The 14,154-nt window shown below is 33.9% G+C and overlaps 1 protein-coding gene across 6 annotated transcripts in view; it reads left to right on the top strand.

Annotated features, from left to right (window-relative positions):
- Nucleotides 1-12,319, top strand: part of LOC141490825 (phospholipid scramblase 4-like) — a 61,521-nt gene extending 49,202 nt beyond the window's left edge. For all 6 annotated transcript variants that reach the window (XM_074191131.1, XM_074191126.1, XM_074191128.1 and 3 more), the window contains 3 exons: nt 2,012-2,173; nt 8,174-8,332; nt 11,713-12,319. In XM_074191131.1, the coding sequence (XP_074047232.1) occupies nt 2,012-2,173; nt 8,174-8,332; nt 11,713-11,769 (378 nt within the window). In that variant the 3' untranslated portion in view covers nt 11,770-12,319. The remainder of the gene's footprint in view (nt 1-2,011; nt 2,174-8,173; nt 8,333-11,712) is intronic.
- Nucleotides 12,320-14,154: the final 1,835 nt, after the last annotated feature.

Raw genomic sequence — 14,154 nt, forward strand, 5'->3', positions numbered from 1 at the left:
AGGTCACTCTTTTTCCCTAAGAAGTACTTTACATTTTCTTCTATTTTTTTTAATTTTATTTGATGGAATCTTAGTGTCTCATAGAGTAATTCAATTCTATTTATCTAATTCTAGTTTTTAAGGTTTTGTTTTCTTCTCTTAGCTTTTTTTTTGTTTCCTTCTCCAATTGGGTTAATTTTATTTTTCAACTGCTCAATTTTACTTTTAAATTATTGCTTTCTTCAGTTAATTTTTCATAATTCTCCTACGTGACTCCCATTTCTATTCTTCTTTTTTTGTATTCTTCCCTTCTTTGGTTTTTAAAATCCTTTTTGAGTTTTTCTTTTCTTTCTTCTTAAGTTCCAAAAAAGATATCTTTTTGGATTTGAGACCAATTCATCAGCTTCTTTAAGGTTTTATACATAGACATTTTTCCACTGTTTTCCTCTTCTGAGATGGTGTTTTTTACCACTCCTATCAGAATAATAGATGCCAATGGCTGTTGATGATGTTTTTGCTCATTTTGACGGTTGAGCTCCATTCCTGTGGTATAAGGTACATAGTCCCAAGTTTTTGGTGCTATTGTTGTTGTTAGGGGCTAGGGTTTTGGCTCCACCCACCCATTGTTTCCAGTGATCCCAGTTTGCTCCCTGCACTAGGGAAGCCCAATATACTGCCCTAGCTTTGCAGGACTGGAAACCTTGCTCTCCAAGCTGGGGTTTGAGACTCTCATGGCTGATGGAAAGGCATGAAGACCTTAGCCATGCTGTAGCTAAAAGCCTCTCACTGACTCAGACTAGATGGGGCCATGAGCTATTTTTGGACTCTGTAAGGATGAGTCGATGATCCATTGTGGAAATGCTATGGCCTTCTATCAATATTCACGATATTCTTTTCTTCTGAGGTTCTGTAACTAATTTTCTGGAATTTATGCAATTACAGAGGATAGAAGTCAGCAGGATCTCAAGTATATTTCTTCTCTTTAAATGTAAAGAGTGATTCTTTTGTGAGGCATTAGAGCTACTGGGGGCTGCTACATGAGAGACTGTCAGAACAGGATGCCAACCAAAACAACTTCATTGGATGTCATTTAATACCACAAAGGATTGACAATTTTTGCACAGTCAATGTCAACTGAGCAAATAACAATCACAATTAAACATGTGCTTATTATTTCCTGAATGACATTTGGGATCCTGCCACAGTTTATTTGAAATAGAATGAAGCTTTTTTCTTTCTTCACTCTATGTCTATTCTTTAGACACTCTTACCATGAGCCTGGTATTCTCTTTTTTAAAAAAAAATTGCCTTTTTAAAACAACTAGAGGGGTGGCTAGGTGGTGCAGTGGATAGAGCACTGGCCCTGGAGTCAGGAGTACCTGAGTTCAAATCTGTCCTCAAACACTCAATAATTACCTAGCCACTTAACCCCATTGCCTTGAAAAAACTAAAACAAAAAAACAAAAAAAAACCTAGGAAAAAGATTATAGAAAATCCTTGTAGGAGCTGTAACTAGGGTGGTATTTTCCTAGGACACTGATTACTATGGTAGTAGAGAAATAATTTGACCAATAGTACCCAATTAGAAAAAAAATAGTTAAAACAAAAAGTTACAATACAAAAGATTTCTTTTCTGCCCTTCCCTACCACTTATTTATTTCAAATGAGGACAAGTTTTAGGCTTCAGTCTGTTTGCTCTAAAAGTAGTGTGTAGTATTTCCTCTAGATACAAAAATGTCTTCAGTAAGAAACTTAAACTTTGTTTTTTTGCATTAGGGATTCTACTGCTTCTCTTAAAAATGCACTGCACAGATTTTTAAATTGAAAGAAATTAATAGAGAATTTTTATAATTACTCAGAAAATGATAACCTAATAAGACCAAATTATTCTACAAATCATGGGATCTTTGGAATGTACCTCTTTATAATGTTCTGTGACTGAATTCACCTAAGTTTATTCAATTAAAGAATGATTTTATGTTTACGTTATTTTTTTCTGCAGCTTAACCCTATCCATTCCTTTTGTTTGTAGCTTGAGGTTCAGTCTCCTCCTGGTGTTCCTCTTGGCTATGTTGTAGAACACTGGGGCTGCTGCAAGACAAAGTTCAGGATTGAAAATGAGAAGAAAGAACATGTGCTCAACATGGAAGGTCCATGTGCAGCTTCTAGCTGTGGATCAGATACTGTTTTTCAGGTAAGATAAAGATATAGGCAAGAATATAAGTTCTTGGAATGAATGAATGGATGAATAAGCATGTATTAAACACTATCTATCTACAAAGCACAAATGGTGAATATTCTGCATACAAATATCAGTCATCAAAACAATTCTTAGGTTCTAGGAGTTTACACTATAATAGAGAAAGACAGCATAATGTGGGGAATTAAAATTGAAAAACTCTCATGAGGTGAGGGTACGAATGTTGTGGTGTGATTTAGAAATAGCCTGTAAGTGGCATGATGGACTGGATCCAGAACATATAGGCAAAAACTAGTCTAGAACTGGCCAGCTCTCAGGTTGTATAAGTTGTGGAAGAGGGTAAGGAGGACTACAGTAGAGGAAATATGCTTTAGAAATAACCAGTGAGAGGGGTGGCTCGTTGGTGGCGCAGTGGATAGAGCACAGGCCCTGGAGTCAGGAGTACCTAAATTCAAATCCTAGCTGTATAGTCTTGGTCAAGTCACTTAATCCCACTGCCTTGCCAACAACAATGACCAGTGAGAAACTTGGAGGCAAGATAATATTAAAGTTCTCCTCTTAGAATCCAGGGTCCTAGGGGCAGATTTCAAGGTCCAGTGGGAGGGTTAAAAACCAGAATATAAGAAACATGGTTTGGAAATAGCCATTTTTTATCTTTGTATTCCTGGTACCTATCAGAGTCCTTTGATCTGAGAGGGGTTTAGTAATTTTTTTAAGTTGAGTATTGCCAGTATATTTCTTTTGTTGGGCTGTAAAATCTTGAAAGCCCTTATGAGATAAAGGGAATTTGTTTGTTGTTGATGTTCAGTCATGGTTGACTCTTCATGATTACATTTGAAGTTTCCTTGGCAAAGATACTGGAGTGGTTTGCTGTTTACTTCTCTAGCTCATTTTACTGATGAGAAAACTGAGGCAAACAGGATTAAATGATTTGTCTGGGGTCATACACTAGGAAGTATCTAAGGCTTTGAACTTTGGTCTTCCTGACTCCAAGACTGTCACTTTACCCACTGAACTACCTAGCTATCCAGATAAAGGGAATGTAATTCATAGATTTGGCAACAAGAAAATAGTTATGAACATCAATTTACTATTTAATAGACTGTTAGTACCATCATATGGAAAAGTAATCCTGTATCAATTGAAACAAAAACTTTGAAAGTAGTCAGGGTAGAATATATTATTTGATTTCTATCCCAAATGTGAGCTTAATCTTTCTAGGTGACCTTACAATTTGCTAAATGTAATAGCCATAAGAACTACTTAAAACAATAAACACTTTGAGAATTAAAATTCTGACCTAAGTTGATATATATGCATTTAACTGACCAGCTTTTATTTCTAATATTTCTAAAATGAGAAAGCTGGGGCAGAAAATCCAAGCATCTTTTTCTTTTGAAATAAGCCAGGGTACACATTCCAGGGCTGTCCATGCTTCTATTCAATTATAAGTACTCATTTACAACTTTAACTCTTATTATTAACCTTGAGTAACAATTTATTTAACTTTTTATTTCATCTTTTTCCTCATTAATTACAGAAATCTAACAAAAAAAATTCCTGGAAATAAATGTACACACACATATATACTTATATTATATATATACATATATATATATGCATGTATTTATGTTATGCATATAAAATGTTTATATTTAAATTCTGCTCCTGCTGATCACCAATGGTCTCCTATCCAAAACTTTGAAGTTTTCATTCATTTCTTTCACTCTGCAACATCGAGCATAGCGAATCATCTCAATTTCTCATATGAGCAATGCTGCTTCAGTTGCTTGGTTCTCTTCCATTTCTCCTCTAATGACTTTTTTCTCTTCCAAAACTATCCCAATGATGGCTATATTTTTGACCCTCTTATTTTTTTGTCTGTGTCAGAGAATTCCTCTGTCCACAATTGTGTCAATTTTCACATCCCAGCAAATGATTGCCAGACCTCTATTTTCAGCCTCTGACCTGAGTTCTGACTCTGAATATCCAGGTGCTCCTAGAACATCATCTAAAACTCAAAATGTTCCAAATCAGATTCCTTCACTTTCCCAATAAATTGTGTCCCCTTACTGTTTTCCTCTTATTCTCTGGTTCTCATACTATCATTATCCTTAACCCTAAGGCTATTGTTGATTCTCTTCTCTCTTATGTTCAGTTCATTACTATACCTCACTAATTCTTCCATTGCACTGTCCCTGGGATTTTTGTATGTCTTCTTCAGTCTCTGCCATTTGTAAGCTAATGTCCTAATCACCTTACTTCTAGACTTTTATTGTAGCCACTAAACAATTTGACATACTCACACTAGTCTAATTGACTGATCACCTCAAAGCCCACAAAAAGTGTTCTTATTTAGAGGGCAACCACACTCATGCTTTTACTTTCAAAAAGTTGTAATGTATTATAGGTTTTATATATACATATATATATGTATATATACATATATATACATATATATACATATATATGTATATACTAGATGGGCAGGTTACATGATCTGGTTTTAAACAAATTAACCTTCACAAAATGGACAAAGAATTTAAAAGGATTCCTGAAATGAAGATTGTACTAATAATAAGCACAAGTGAAAAATTAAAGCACAGCAGAGCAGACACTTCCCTTGCTTCTGTCAGTCATGTTATGTGGTGACAATAGTGGCCCTCTATCTAAATAAGATTTGAAAGAGATTGGCTAGAAGGTTTAAAACTATTGAATGGATCTAGTAAAGTTTAATTTACATCTACCATTTATTAAAAAAATATAAAAATTCATTACTTTCTGATTACTTTGCAAGAGCAACTAAAATTATTAACATTACCAGCCAGATTAAAAAAAATCTTTATATAGCTGATGGGTGGCACTGAAATTGGGAATGATGATTTATTAAGCGATGCATTTTTCTATTTGATCAAGAGTATCTCTTTGACCAGAAAAGCAGATTTTCAAGGAAAAAGAGGAATGAAATTCCAAATTCTCATCATTTGCTGGGTTAGAGATATAGCAAAGGAGTTCCAGAAAAGTATCTTCTTCTGCTTCACTGACTACACTAATGCTTTTGACTCTGTGATTCACAATAAAATATAGAAAAGAAATGAGAGTATCAGATCATCTTACTTGTATCCTGAGGAACCTGTATGTGGACAAAGAAGCAACAGTTAGAAGTAAACAGTACACGTGATTGGTCTAAGATTGGGTGGAAAAAGTAAGACAAGGCCATATATTATTAATTAATTAATTAAATTTATACATAGAGTATGTCATTTGGAATTCCAGCCTGGACAAATAAAAAAAAAGGAATCAAGATTGTCAGGAGAAATATCAGCAACATAAGATATACAGAAAAAAAAACATTCTGATGGCAGAAAGTGAAAAAAAATTAAGAATCATCTTGAGGCTGAAAGAAGAGAGTTGTAAACAATTAAACAATGACTTGAAGCTTAACATATAAAACTAAGATCATAACAACTGATTCCATCATTTCCTGACAAATAGAGGGAGAAGGAATGGAAGTAGCATCAGATTTTATATTTTTGGCTTAAAGACCACTGCACACAGTGCTTGCTCCTTGGAAGGAAAGTAATGGCAAATCTGGACAACCTACTAAAAACAGAGAGTCGCCTTGCTGACAAATGTCATACAATCAAAGCTATGGTTTTTCCAGTAACAATGTATAACTGCTTAAGTTGGATTATAAGAAAAGCTGAACACTGTAGAATCAATGCTTTTGAATTGTGGTTCTCGAGAAGACTTTTGACAAACTCTTGGACAGCAAGGACATTGATCAATTCTTAAAGAAATTAATTCAGACTATTCATAGGAAGGTCAAATGCTGAAGCTAAAACTTAAATACTTTGATCGTAAAAAAAAGTAGAAAGGATTCATAAGAAAAGACACTGATAATGAGAAAAATTGAAAATAAAAGGAGAAGCAAATGATAAATAATGAGATAGTGTCATGGAAATAATGAACATGAGTTTGGATAGACTTGAAAGATAGTGGAGGACAGAGCCTGGCGTGCAGTGATCCATGGGGTCATGAAGACTTGGATATGACTGAATGACTGAACAGCTACTGTAATCTTTGTGACACATCCTTCATCCATAACTAACATTAAAAGAACAAATATTGAAGTGAATTACAGCTAGATGGGGAGACAGCTATAGTCCAAAGTGTTAAATCAAAATATTTAAAAACAATAAAGCATAACAAATTGGATTACTTTTAATAAAATATAATTGTTAAGTAATGCTTTAGTTGGAGTAAAATGATTTAATATACCATTAAAAATAAAAATATTTATTTTAAAATGTGTCTACTTCACCTTTAATTTATTCTTTTTTATATTTCACATGTGTTTTATAGCAAACATAATATTAATGATTTAAAAACAAAAATAACATTAATAATAATAATATGATATCTATATGTGCCAGTCACTATGCCAACCCTTTACAATTATTATCATTTTTGATCCCTGGAAGGCATGTGCTATTATTATCCTCATTTTACAGTTGAAGAAACTAAAGCAAACAGAGGCTAAGTGATTTGTCCACAGTTCACAATAAGTGTCTTAGGCCAGATTTAAACTTGGGTGTTCCTACCTCCAGATCCAGTGCTCTATTCTCTGTGCAGTCTCTAAATAAATGAAGGGATGGATGAATTGTTGAATGGTTATATAGATAGGTAAATAGATGATAGCTATATAAATGAATCAACATAATTAAAAATGCATTTTTGTACATAGAGGTATAAAAACAAGAATTTAGAGACCACTGCTTTATCAGGCATTTTAACCTGGGATTCACCAGGTAGATTAAGGTCTTATGAACTTGGATGGGAAAATTGCATCCTTATTTCATGTAATTTACTTCATTTGTAATCCTAGGTATTTTGATTTTGAATGATTTTGAAAAGAGGTCCATGGACTCCTCCAGACTGCCGAAGTCATTCAAGCCAAAAAAAAATGTAAACAACTCTTGTTCTAGAAAGTTCCATCTTTAAAAAATACACTCTTTTCTATACATTAATAACAACATTGTGAGTTGATCAGCCTTGATGGAAGCAGCTCCTCTCAGCAGTTCTGAGAACTAGGACAACTCTATCAAACTGGCTATGGACAATGCTATCCCCAGCCAGAGAAAGAAAAACCAAACCAAACCACCCTCCCCCCAAAAAAACCCTTCAGAATCTGATGAACACTGCATTCACTTTTAAAAAAAAATTCTCTTATGTACTTCTTTCCCTTAATCCTAATTCCTCATACTGAAGATGACTAATCTATAAACATGTCTGACACAAATGTGTATGTACACTATTCACCTGACTGTTCACCCCTGAGGGGAGGGTGGAAGGAAATTATGTAACTTAAAAATATACATAGGCCTATGGATGAGTGTTGGAAAGCTTTCATTACATATATTTAGAAAAATAAAATATCAATTAAAATATACTCTTCTGTGTTTTATTCCTTCTATATTTTATAGGTTGACTAATGTCCTAATTTTTTTTTTTCTTTTTTAAGGTTTTTGCAAGGCAATGGGGTTAAGTGGCTTGCCCAAGGCCACACAGCTAGGTCATTATTAAGTGTCTGAGGCCCAATTTGAACTCAGGTACTCCTGACTCCAGGACCGGTGCTGTATCCACTAGGCCACCTAGCTGCTCCTAATATCCTAATTTTTGACAAACTAACTCTGGCATTGATTGCTGGTAAAGACATGAATGTGTGACAAATTATATGACTTCTAATGTTATTTGAATATTAAAGTGTCTTCTCTTTGAAATAATGCCATTAGCCAAAAGAACTAAATCTCCATTAGTAAGAAATTTATAGAACTTGAGAAGACAATGGGAAAGATAATCTTTCAGAAGGTACCCCTACAATCTACCCTATTTCCTTTTCTACTACTTCTAAATGAGCTCATTGGGTTTCTTCCTAATCCAGAATAAAATACCTTTAAGGAAACCATTAAAATCACATTTCTCTCTTTCCAGGTTAGATCAATGGATGGAACCATTATAGGAGGCATTCGTAGAAAGTGGCCTCGTTTTCTACGAGGAGCAATAGCAGATATAGACAACTTTGAGATCACTTTTCCATTAGACCTCAACATAATGATGAAAGCTATGGTTTTTGCATCTTGCTTCCTCATTGTAAGTCTTTACTTTTATTTTCATATTATTTGTACACACATACACATAAATATATAAATAAACATAAGCATCTTCAAATGCAAAGGAGAACACAGGATGACTATGTATGAAATCACCAATTTCTTTTTTCATACTACTTGCTTTAAAATGTATGTATGTATATATATATATATATATATATATATATGTTTATATACATATTATCATTTCACATATTAGTTTTAAAACTACCCTGCTTGTCCTGCTTCCGAAGTTCCTTCTGTGCATTAAAAAAATATAGTTCAATGCCTCTCATTTTAGGGATAGTTATGGCTAAAGTTTGCCTCTCTACCCCTAACCCCACTCCCAAATTAAAAGTGGGGAGAAAACTTCAATATAGTGAAGTCAAAAAAATTTGTACATTGGTCATGTTGAAAATAAATAAATAAATATGTTTGTGTGTATAATATCTCTTCCCTTACCTTGTTTCAGGAGATGGATAACATGCTTCATGGTTATAGGTTCTCTATGCATGTAGTTGGTCACTGCATTGATGAGATTTCTTAAGTTTTTTATGGCTCTTTTTCTTCATAATGTTGTCATCTTTCTGTAGATTCCTTGCTGGTTTTGTTCACATTACTCTGCATCAGTTCATACAACTTAGAATGCTCTGAAATAAAATTTTGTTATTTCTTAAGTATAATGTTCTATTACATTCTTATAACAAAATTTATTCAAGCATTCCTCAATTCATGTGTCCTACCCCATCACACACATAGACATTGGATTCTAGGTTAAAACTTCTAGTTTTTAAAAGATTCCTTTTTTTAAAAATTTCTCTCCTTTTAATCTCTTCTTCAGGGTTAGGAAATTTATTTTGCTGGCTATTACCTCATAGTAAATCATACCTCCAGAGAAGAGTGAGTTTCATCTATTCTACCTCTCTGTTTCTATATACTTTTTTGCATGTAATCCTTCCTTTTTATATAAGTATATTACTTTTCTCTCTTTTCCTAAAATCTCCACAACAAAAAAAGCAAACAAACCAAAATAACCTACTTCAGAGTACTCAGTGTTTCTTTTTTTGTTTGTTTAATTACTCAATAACTTGCCAATTCATTAGGATTCCAAAGGGATACTTATTTCTTCTATCTCTATTAAAATGTTAGCAATTTATCATGATAGAGCCCTTTCCAGTTGCTAAAATAAAATGTCCTTTCTAGGTTTTTCAGTACTCTCATGTTTGAATTTAAGAATTTCTATTTAATCCTAGTCTTAACATCACTTTTTTGCTTTATTTCTTCTAGATATTTTTGTAGTGCATTTTTACTCTTTTGAGACCCTGATTACAGTTGTTACAGAGTTATGGTCTACTTCTTTTGGGGAAACTCTACAACCACAATGATTGTTTATTCTAGTCAATGTTTCCTTTGATTTCTTCTTTTGTCCAACTTTGGTTTCTAAGTTGGGGTTTCCTGCTATTGTTTTGATGTGCTTTTGGGTGGGGTCAGCCCTGCTTGGTTGTTCTCTTTTTTGGCTCCTGCCCTCATGACCTTCCCCTCACCTCATTTTGAAGATTAAACTTCCTGAATCTTTGAAGGTCAGAACACTGGATTTTCAGGGTTCTCTCTCTGTCATCTCAGGATCAGGGAATCCCTATGGGTCAAGTCTCAGAGCTGCCATATAGCTCTTCAAACTTGCCTTCTCTGAGACCTTCAACATGTCTACCCCGGACTTTCTATCAACATGGGACTTTTGGATCTCCCTGGGTCTTTCATCAGAGACCTTTCCCTCTTCTTGCCCCTGACCCCAGACTCTTGCAGGTGATATATACACCATATGGCTTTTTTTTTGAACTGTGCTAGTACTGGCTTGATGGGTAACTTCCTTTCCTTTCCTCCCGTGAATCTTCTTTCTATTTGTGCAGTTCAAAGTAGAAGTCTTGTATTTTCTTATTCTTTCCTTGATCATTATTTGGCCAATGCAGATTTCATATTTTTACCATAATACAGAGCTGAGTGATGCAGCTTTCAGAGAAAGCCATGTTGGCTGGAAGTCTACCACAAATGAACAAAGTTGCAACTTGAAATTATTAAAATTGCTGCAGCTAGGTGGCATAGCGGATAAAGCACTGGCCCTGGAGTCAGGAGTACCTGGGTTCAAATCCGGTCTCAGACACTTAATAATTACCTAGCTGTGTGGCCTTGGGCAAGCCACTTAACCCCATTTGCCTTGCAAAAAACTAAAAAAAAGAAATTATTAAAATTATTGCCTTAGAAATGACAATGATTATTCAATTTAGTTAACTTTTTTGGTGAACATTTGCATATAGAAATTCGAATACCTTACCTTTTAATATAGATAATTAAATATTTGTATCCTACACATCTGAGTTGTTTAATGCTTCAACTATGAAATACTCTTTCAAAGAACTTTAATTACATTCATTCTTGGGTGATAGATCATCACATTTTAGAAAGGACAGAAGGTTTGGAGTCAGTTGAGTTGGGTTTGAATCCTGACCTGTGTAAATAAGATTGGTCACTCAATTGCTCTAATTTTCAGTTTTCTTGACTGTAAATTCATCATTTTAGATAAGTTGATGTTTAAGATTCCATTCCCCCTACAAACCTGTGATTTTTGTATACACAAATGAAAACTTAAGGAGAGGCCTAACCAATACATGATGGGCCAGAATTGAAGGACTGTCTTTGACTTTTCTATATTTATTCTGTAAATTATTTGAAATATACTTAAGGAATTAAAAAAAAAGCAGAAAAAATGTTGCCTTTATTTGAGACAAATAAGAATACAAACTATACTTTTCTTTGCATGGAAAGAATTCTGGAGTTAAAGAATCAGTATTTATATCCTGCCTCTTCTTACACAGTTGCTATCTGTGTAAATTTTGGAAAGCTAATTAATGTCTCTTGGTCTCAGTTTCCTTGTCTATCAAATGGAGTTAAATTAGATGGTTACTGAGCTTCTGCCCACCTCTAACAGTATGGGCTTATGAATTATAATCTTGAATGGTTTTATAAAACTAACAAGGAAAAAAATAGTTTATAATTCTCACCACCTGATATGACTGATATTAAAAAAAATTCTCTGGGGGGCGTCTAGGTGGCACAGTTGATGGAGCACCAGCCCTGGAATCAGGAGTACACGAGTTCTAATCTGGTCTCAGACACTTAATGTTTACCTAGCTATGTGGCCTTGGGCAAGCCACTTAACCCCATTTGCCTTGCAAAAAAACCTAAAAAAAAATTTCTCTGGAAGAAAATGTTGATGTGAATATCTTATTTTAGTAATACAATCAATAAAAGATAGTAGGCTTATTCTCAGTGACTTTCTATTGACACATAATTGTTTATATAACATATACTTTTTTTTTATTCTAGGATTTCATGTTTTTTGAAAGAGCTCCAAGAGATGACAGTCACCATAACCATCACTAATCACCATGGATGATGACACTAATAAGAATGATAGAAAGTTAGAGTTGGAAGGAGCCATAATGCTTATCTAGTGAAATCCATTCATAAACAGAATCATCAGATAAACCATTCCTTGGAAATGATTATCTAGCCTCCCATTTAAGACCTTCATTTCTGAGGACTTTGTACCTTCAATAATAGATCATTCCATTTTGGAACAGCTCTAACTGTTAAGTTTTTTTTCCTTCTTCTATGGGACTGAATATTAATATGATTCTCTGTAATCTCTACTCAATATTCCTATTATTGCTGACAGAAGGAAGAAAAGTCCAATCTCTTTTCCAAATGACCTGAAGAAATGCCTGATGTTCTTCACATACATTTAGAAAGCTATCACATTAGTCTCCCTTTCATGGACTCCCAAAACTAGGGTCCTGCATATTCTTGCCTCTGTCTCTGTTAAGCTCAACTGGAAAATCACTATTATTGTACTATATACACCCAATTTGGGGAGCAAACTCTGTCAACTTGGTAACATACTTGTTAAAAATCTATCAGGTGATTATATTAACTTGTGGACTTTCCTGTCACTTATTGATGGATGACACTCTTTTTAGGTCTGTCTTCTTTTGTTTTTTCTTTCCATATTCTTTGAATGAAGATATTTGGGGGGAAACTGGAGACAATATTTCTAAATGATATTGAAACTCACCTGCCACTCTGCCTCTCTGCTACTCCCGCATAATGTACTTTTCCTTTGGAGTTACCTCCAAGTTACCTCTATGGCTACATCCCTTGTATATCATAATATTATGGCTTATGGTCTACATTGGTGTAGATAGATGTCCTCTGCTTTCTACAGCCTTCAGTTAATTATACGAGTATAAAGATGTAGTATTTATACCTTCATCAAGGGCACTTGTGATGCCTGGGTAGACCATTTTTATAAAGAATTTGTTAAGATTAAAATAAAAAGTAAAGTTCAATATGAGTGAGCATTGTGAAGGAGCAGTCAAAATATCTGTGACTTTGGGCTGAACTAAGGAAGCAGAGATAGTTTTATTGTCTGTTTTTTAATCAGCTGTGTGACATAACATCTTATTTTAATCTTCATTCTAATTTAATATTGATTTTTTCCCAGAAAAAATTGTTTTTTTGAATTCCCCATTTAAATAATCACTCTTAAATTGGTAAGTTATCTCCTATCATTTCATTTTTATGATATTCAGTACCACTGTGTGTGACATCGTCTGTCTTTGTTCTTGAAGAATATAATCTTGATAAATGGAAGCACAGTGAATAAAATGTTGGATGTAAGTTCAGGAAGGCCTAGGTTAAACATGTAACAAAGTGAAGAGAATGCTAGCCTTGGACTAGCCAACACCAGGGTTTAAACCCTGCCTTTGAAATTTGCCAATTATCTTCCATGACTAAGTCATTTACATTTTCTGAAGTTTAGGAAGCCCCCTTAAATTTATCAATTAAGTTATGAATATGCTTTGATGTGTAATCAATGTTTCATCACTGAAAGAAAATATTTTTTGCTATGTTACCATAATTTTTATTACTTCCTTTGGACTCAGATGAAAGTAATTCCAAGAATGTATTCATTTAGTTCACCAAGTTAGACCAATCTTCCATTAAGCTTCAACTTTCTTTTGTCTTCTGGTTTCATTTGTAGTAAGAGCGTTAAGTTTGATATAGATTGTCCATTCATTAATCACTGTAAAGGATTTTGCATCTAGGGTAATATCAGCTAAGTTTATAGTAATAGCTATTTTTAAAATATTATGATTTTGAGCATCACGTATCCTCTTTTCTTCCTTTCTCCCATGATTAATGCAGAATCATAATAGAATAACAGCATATATATATATATATATATATATATATATATATATATATATGCTTTTGCTGTTTTTAACTGCGTAGGTTTTTATATTTTTCCCACTAGATTGCATATTTTCATGTTCGGGGCATGATTTTACCTTACTAAGATCCTTTTGAATCCCAAATCCTTCATTTTCAAAAGTTTCCTTTTTCAGGCCTTATGTCATCTGAAAATTTGATAAGCATGCCATTCATATCTTCAAAATACTAATGAAAAGGATGAATAGAGCACTACTAAAACCAGGTCTAGGATACTTCATTTTAATTGTTTCTTCAGTTTCAGAAGATGATAGTGAGTAATCATCATCTTTCAAATTCTGGAGGGTCACAAACCATCTCTTGGAACATTTTCCTTTCCCTAAAACTTAGAAAAATTGAATTGGGAGAACTATTCATTTTAAATTGTTTGCATGAGAATTATTCACTCTCTAGACTATCTTCAGTTCCTTGGATGCACTAAAGGATAGCCAATCGGGGCTTTAGCTGTAATAGAAGAGAGGAATTTAGAAGTAATGG

The sequence above is a fragment of the Macrotis lagotis genome, chromosome 6 (assembly GCF_037893015.1).
Source record: "Macrotis lagotis isolate mMagLag1 chromosome 6, bilby.v1.9.chrom.fasta, whole genome shotgun sequence".
NCBI lineage: Eukaryota > Metazoa > Chordata > Mammalia > Peramelemorphia > Peramelidae > Macrotis > Macrotis lagotis.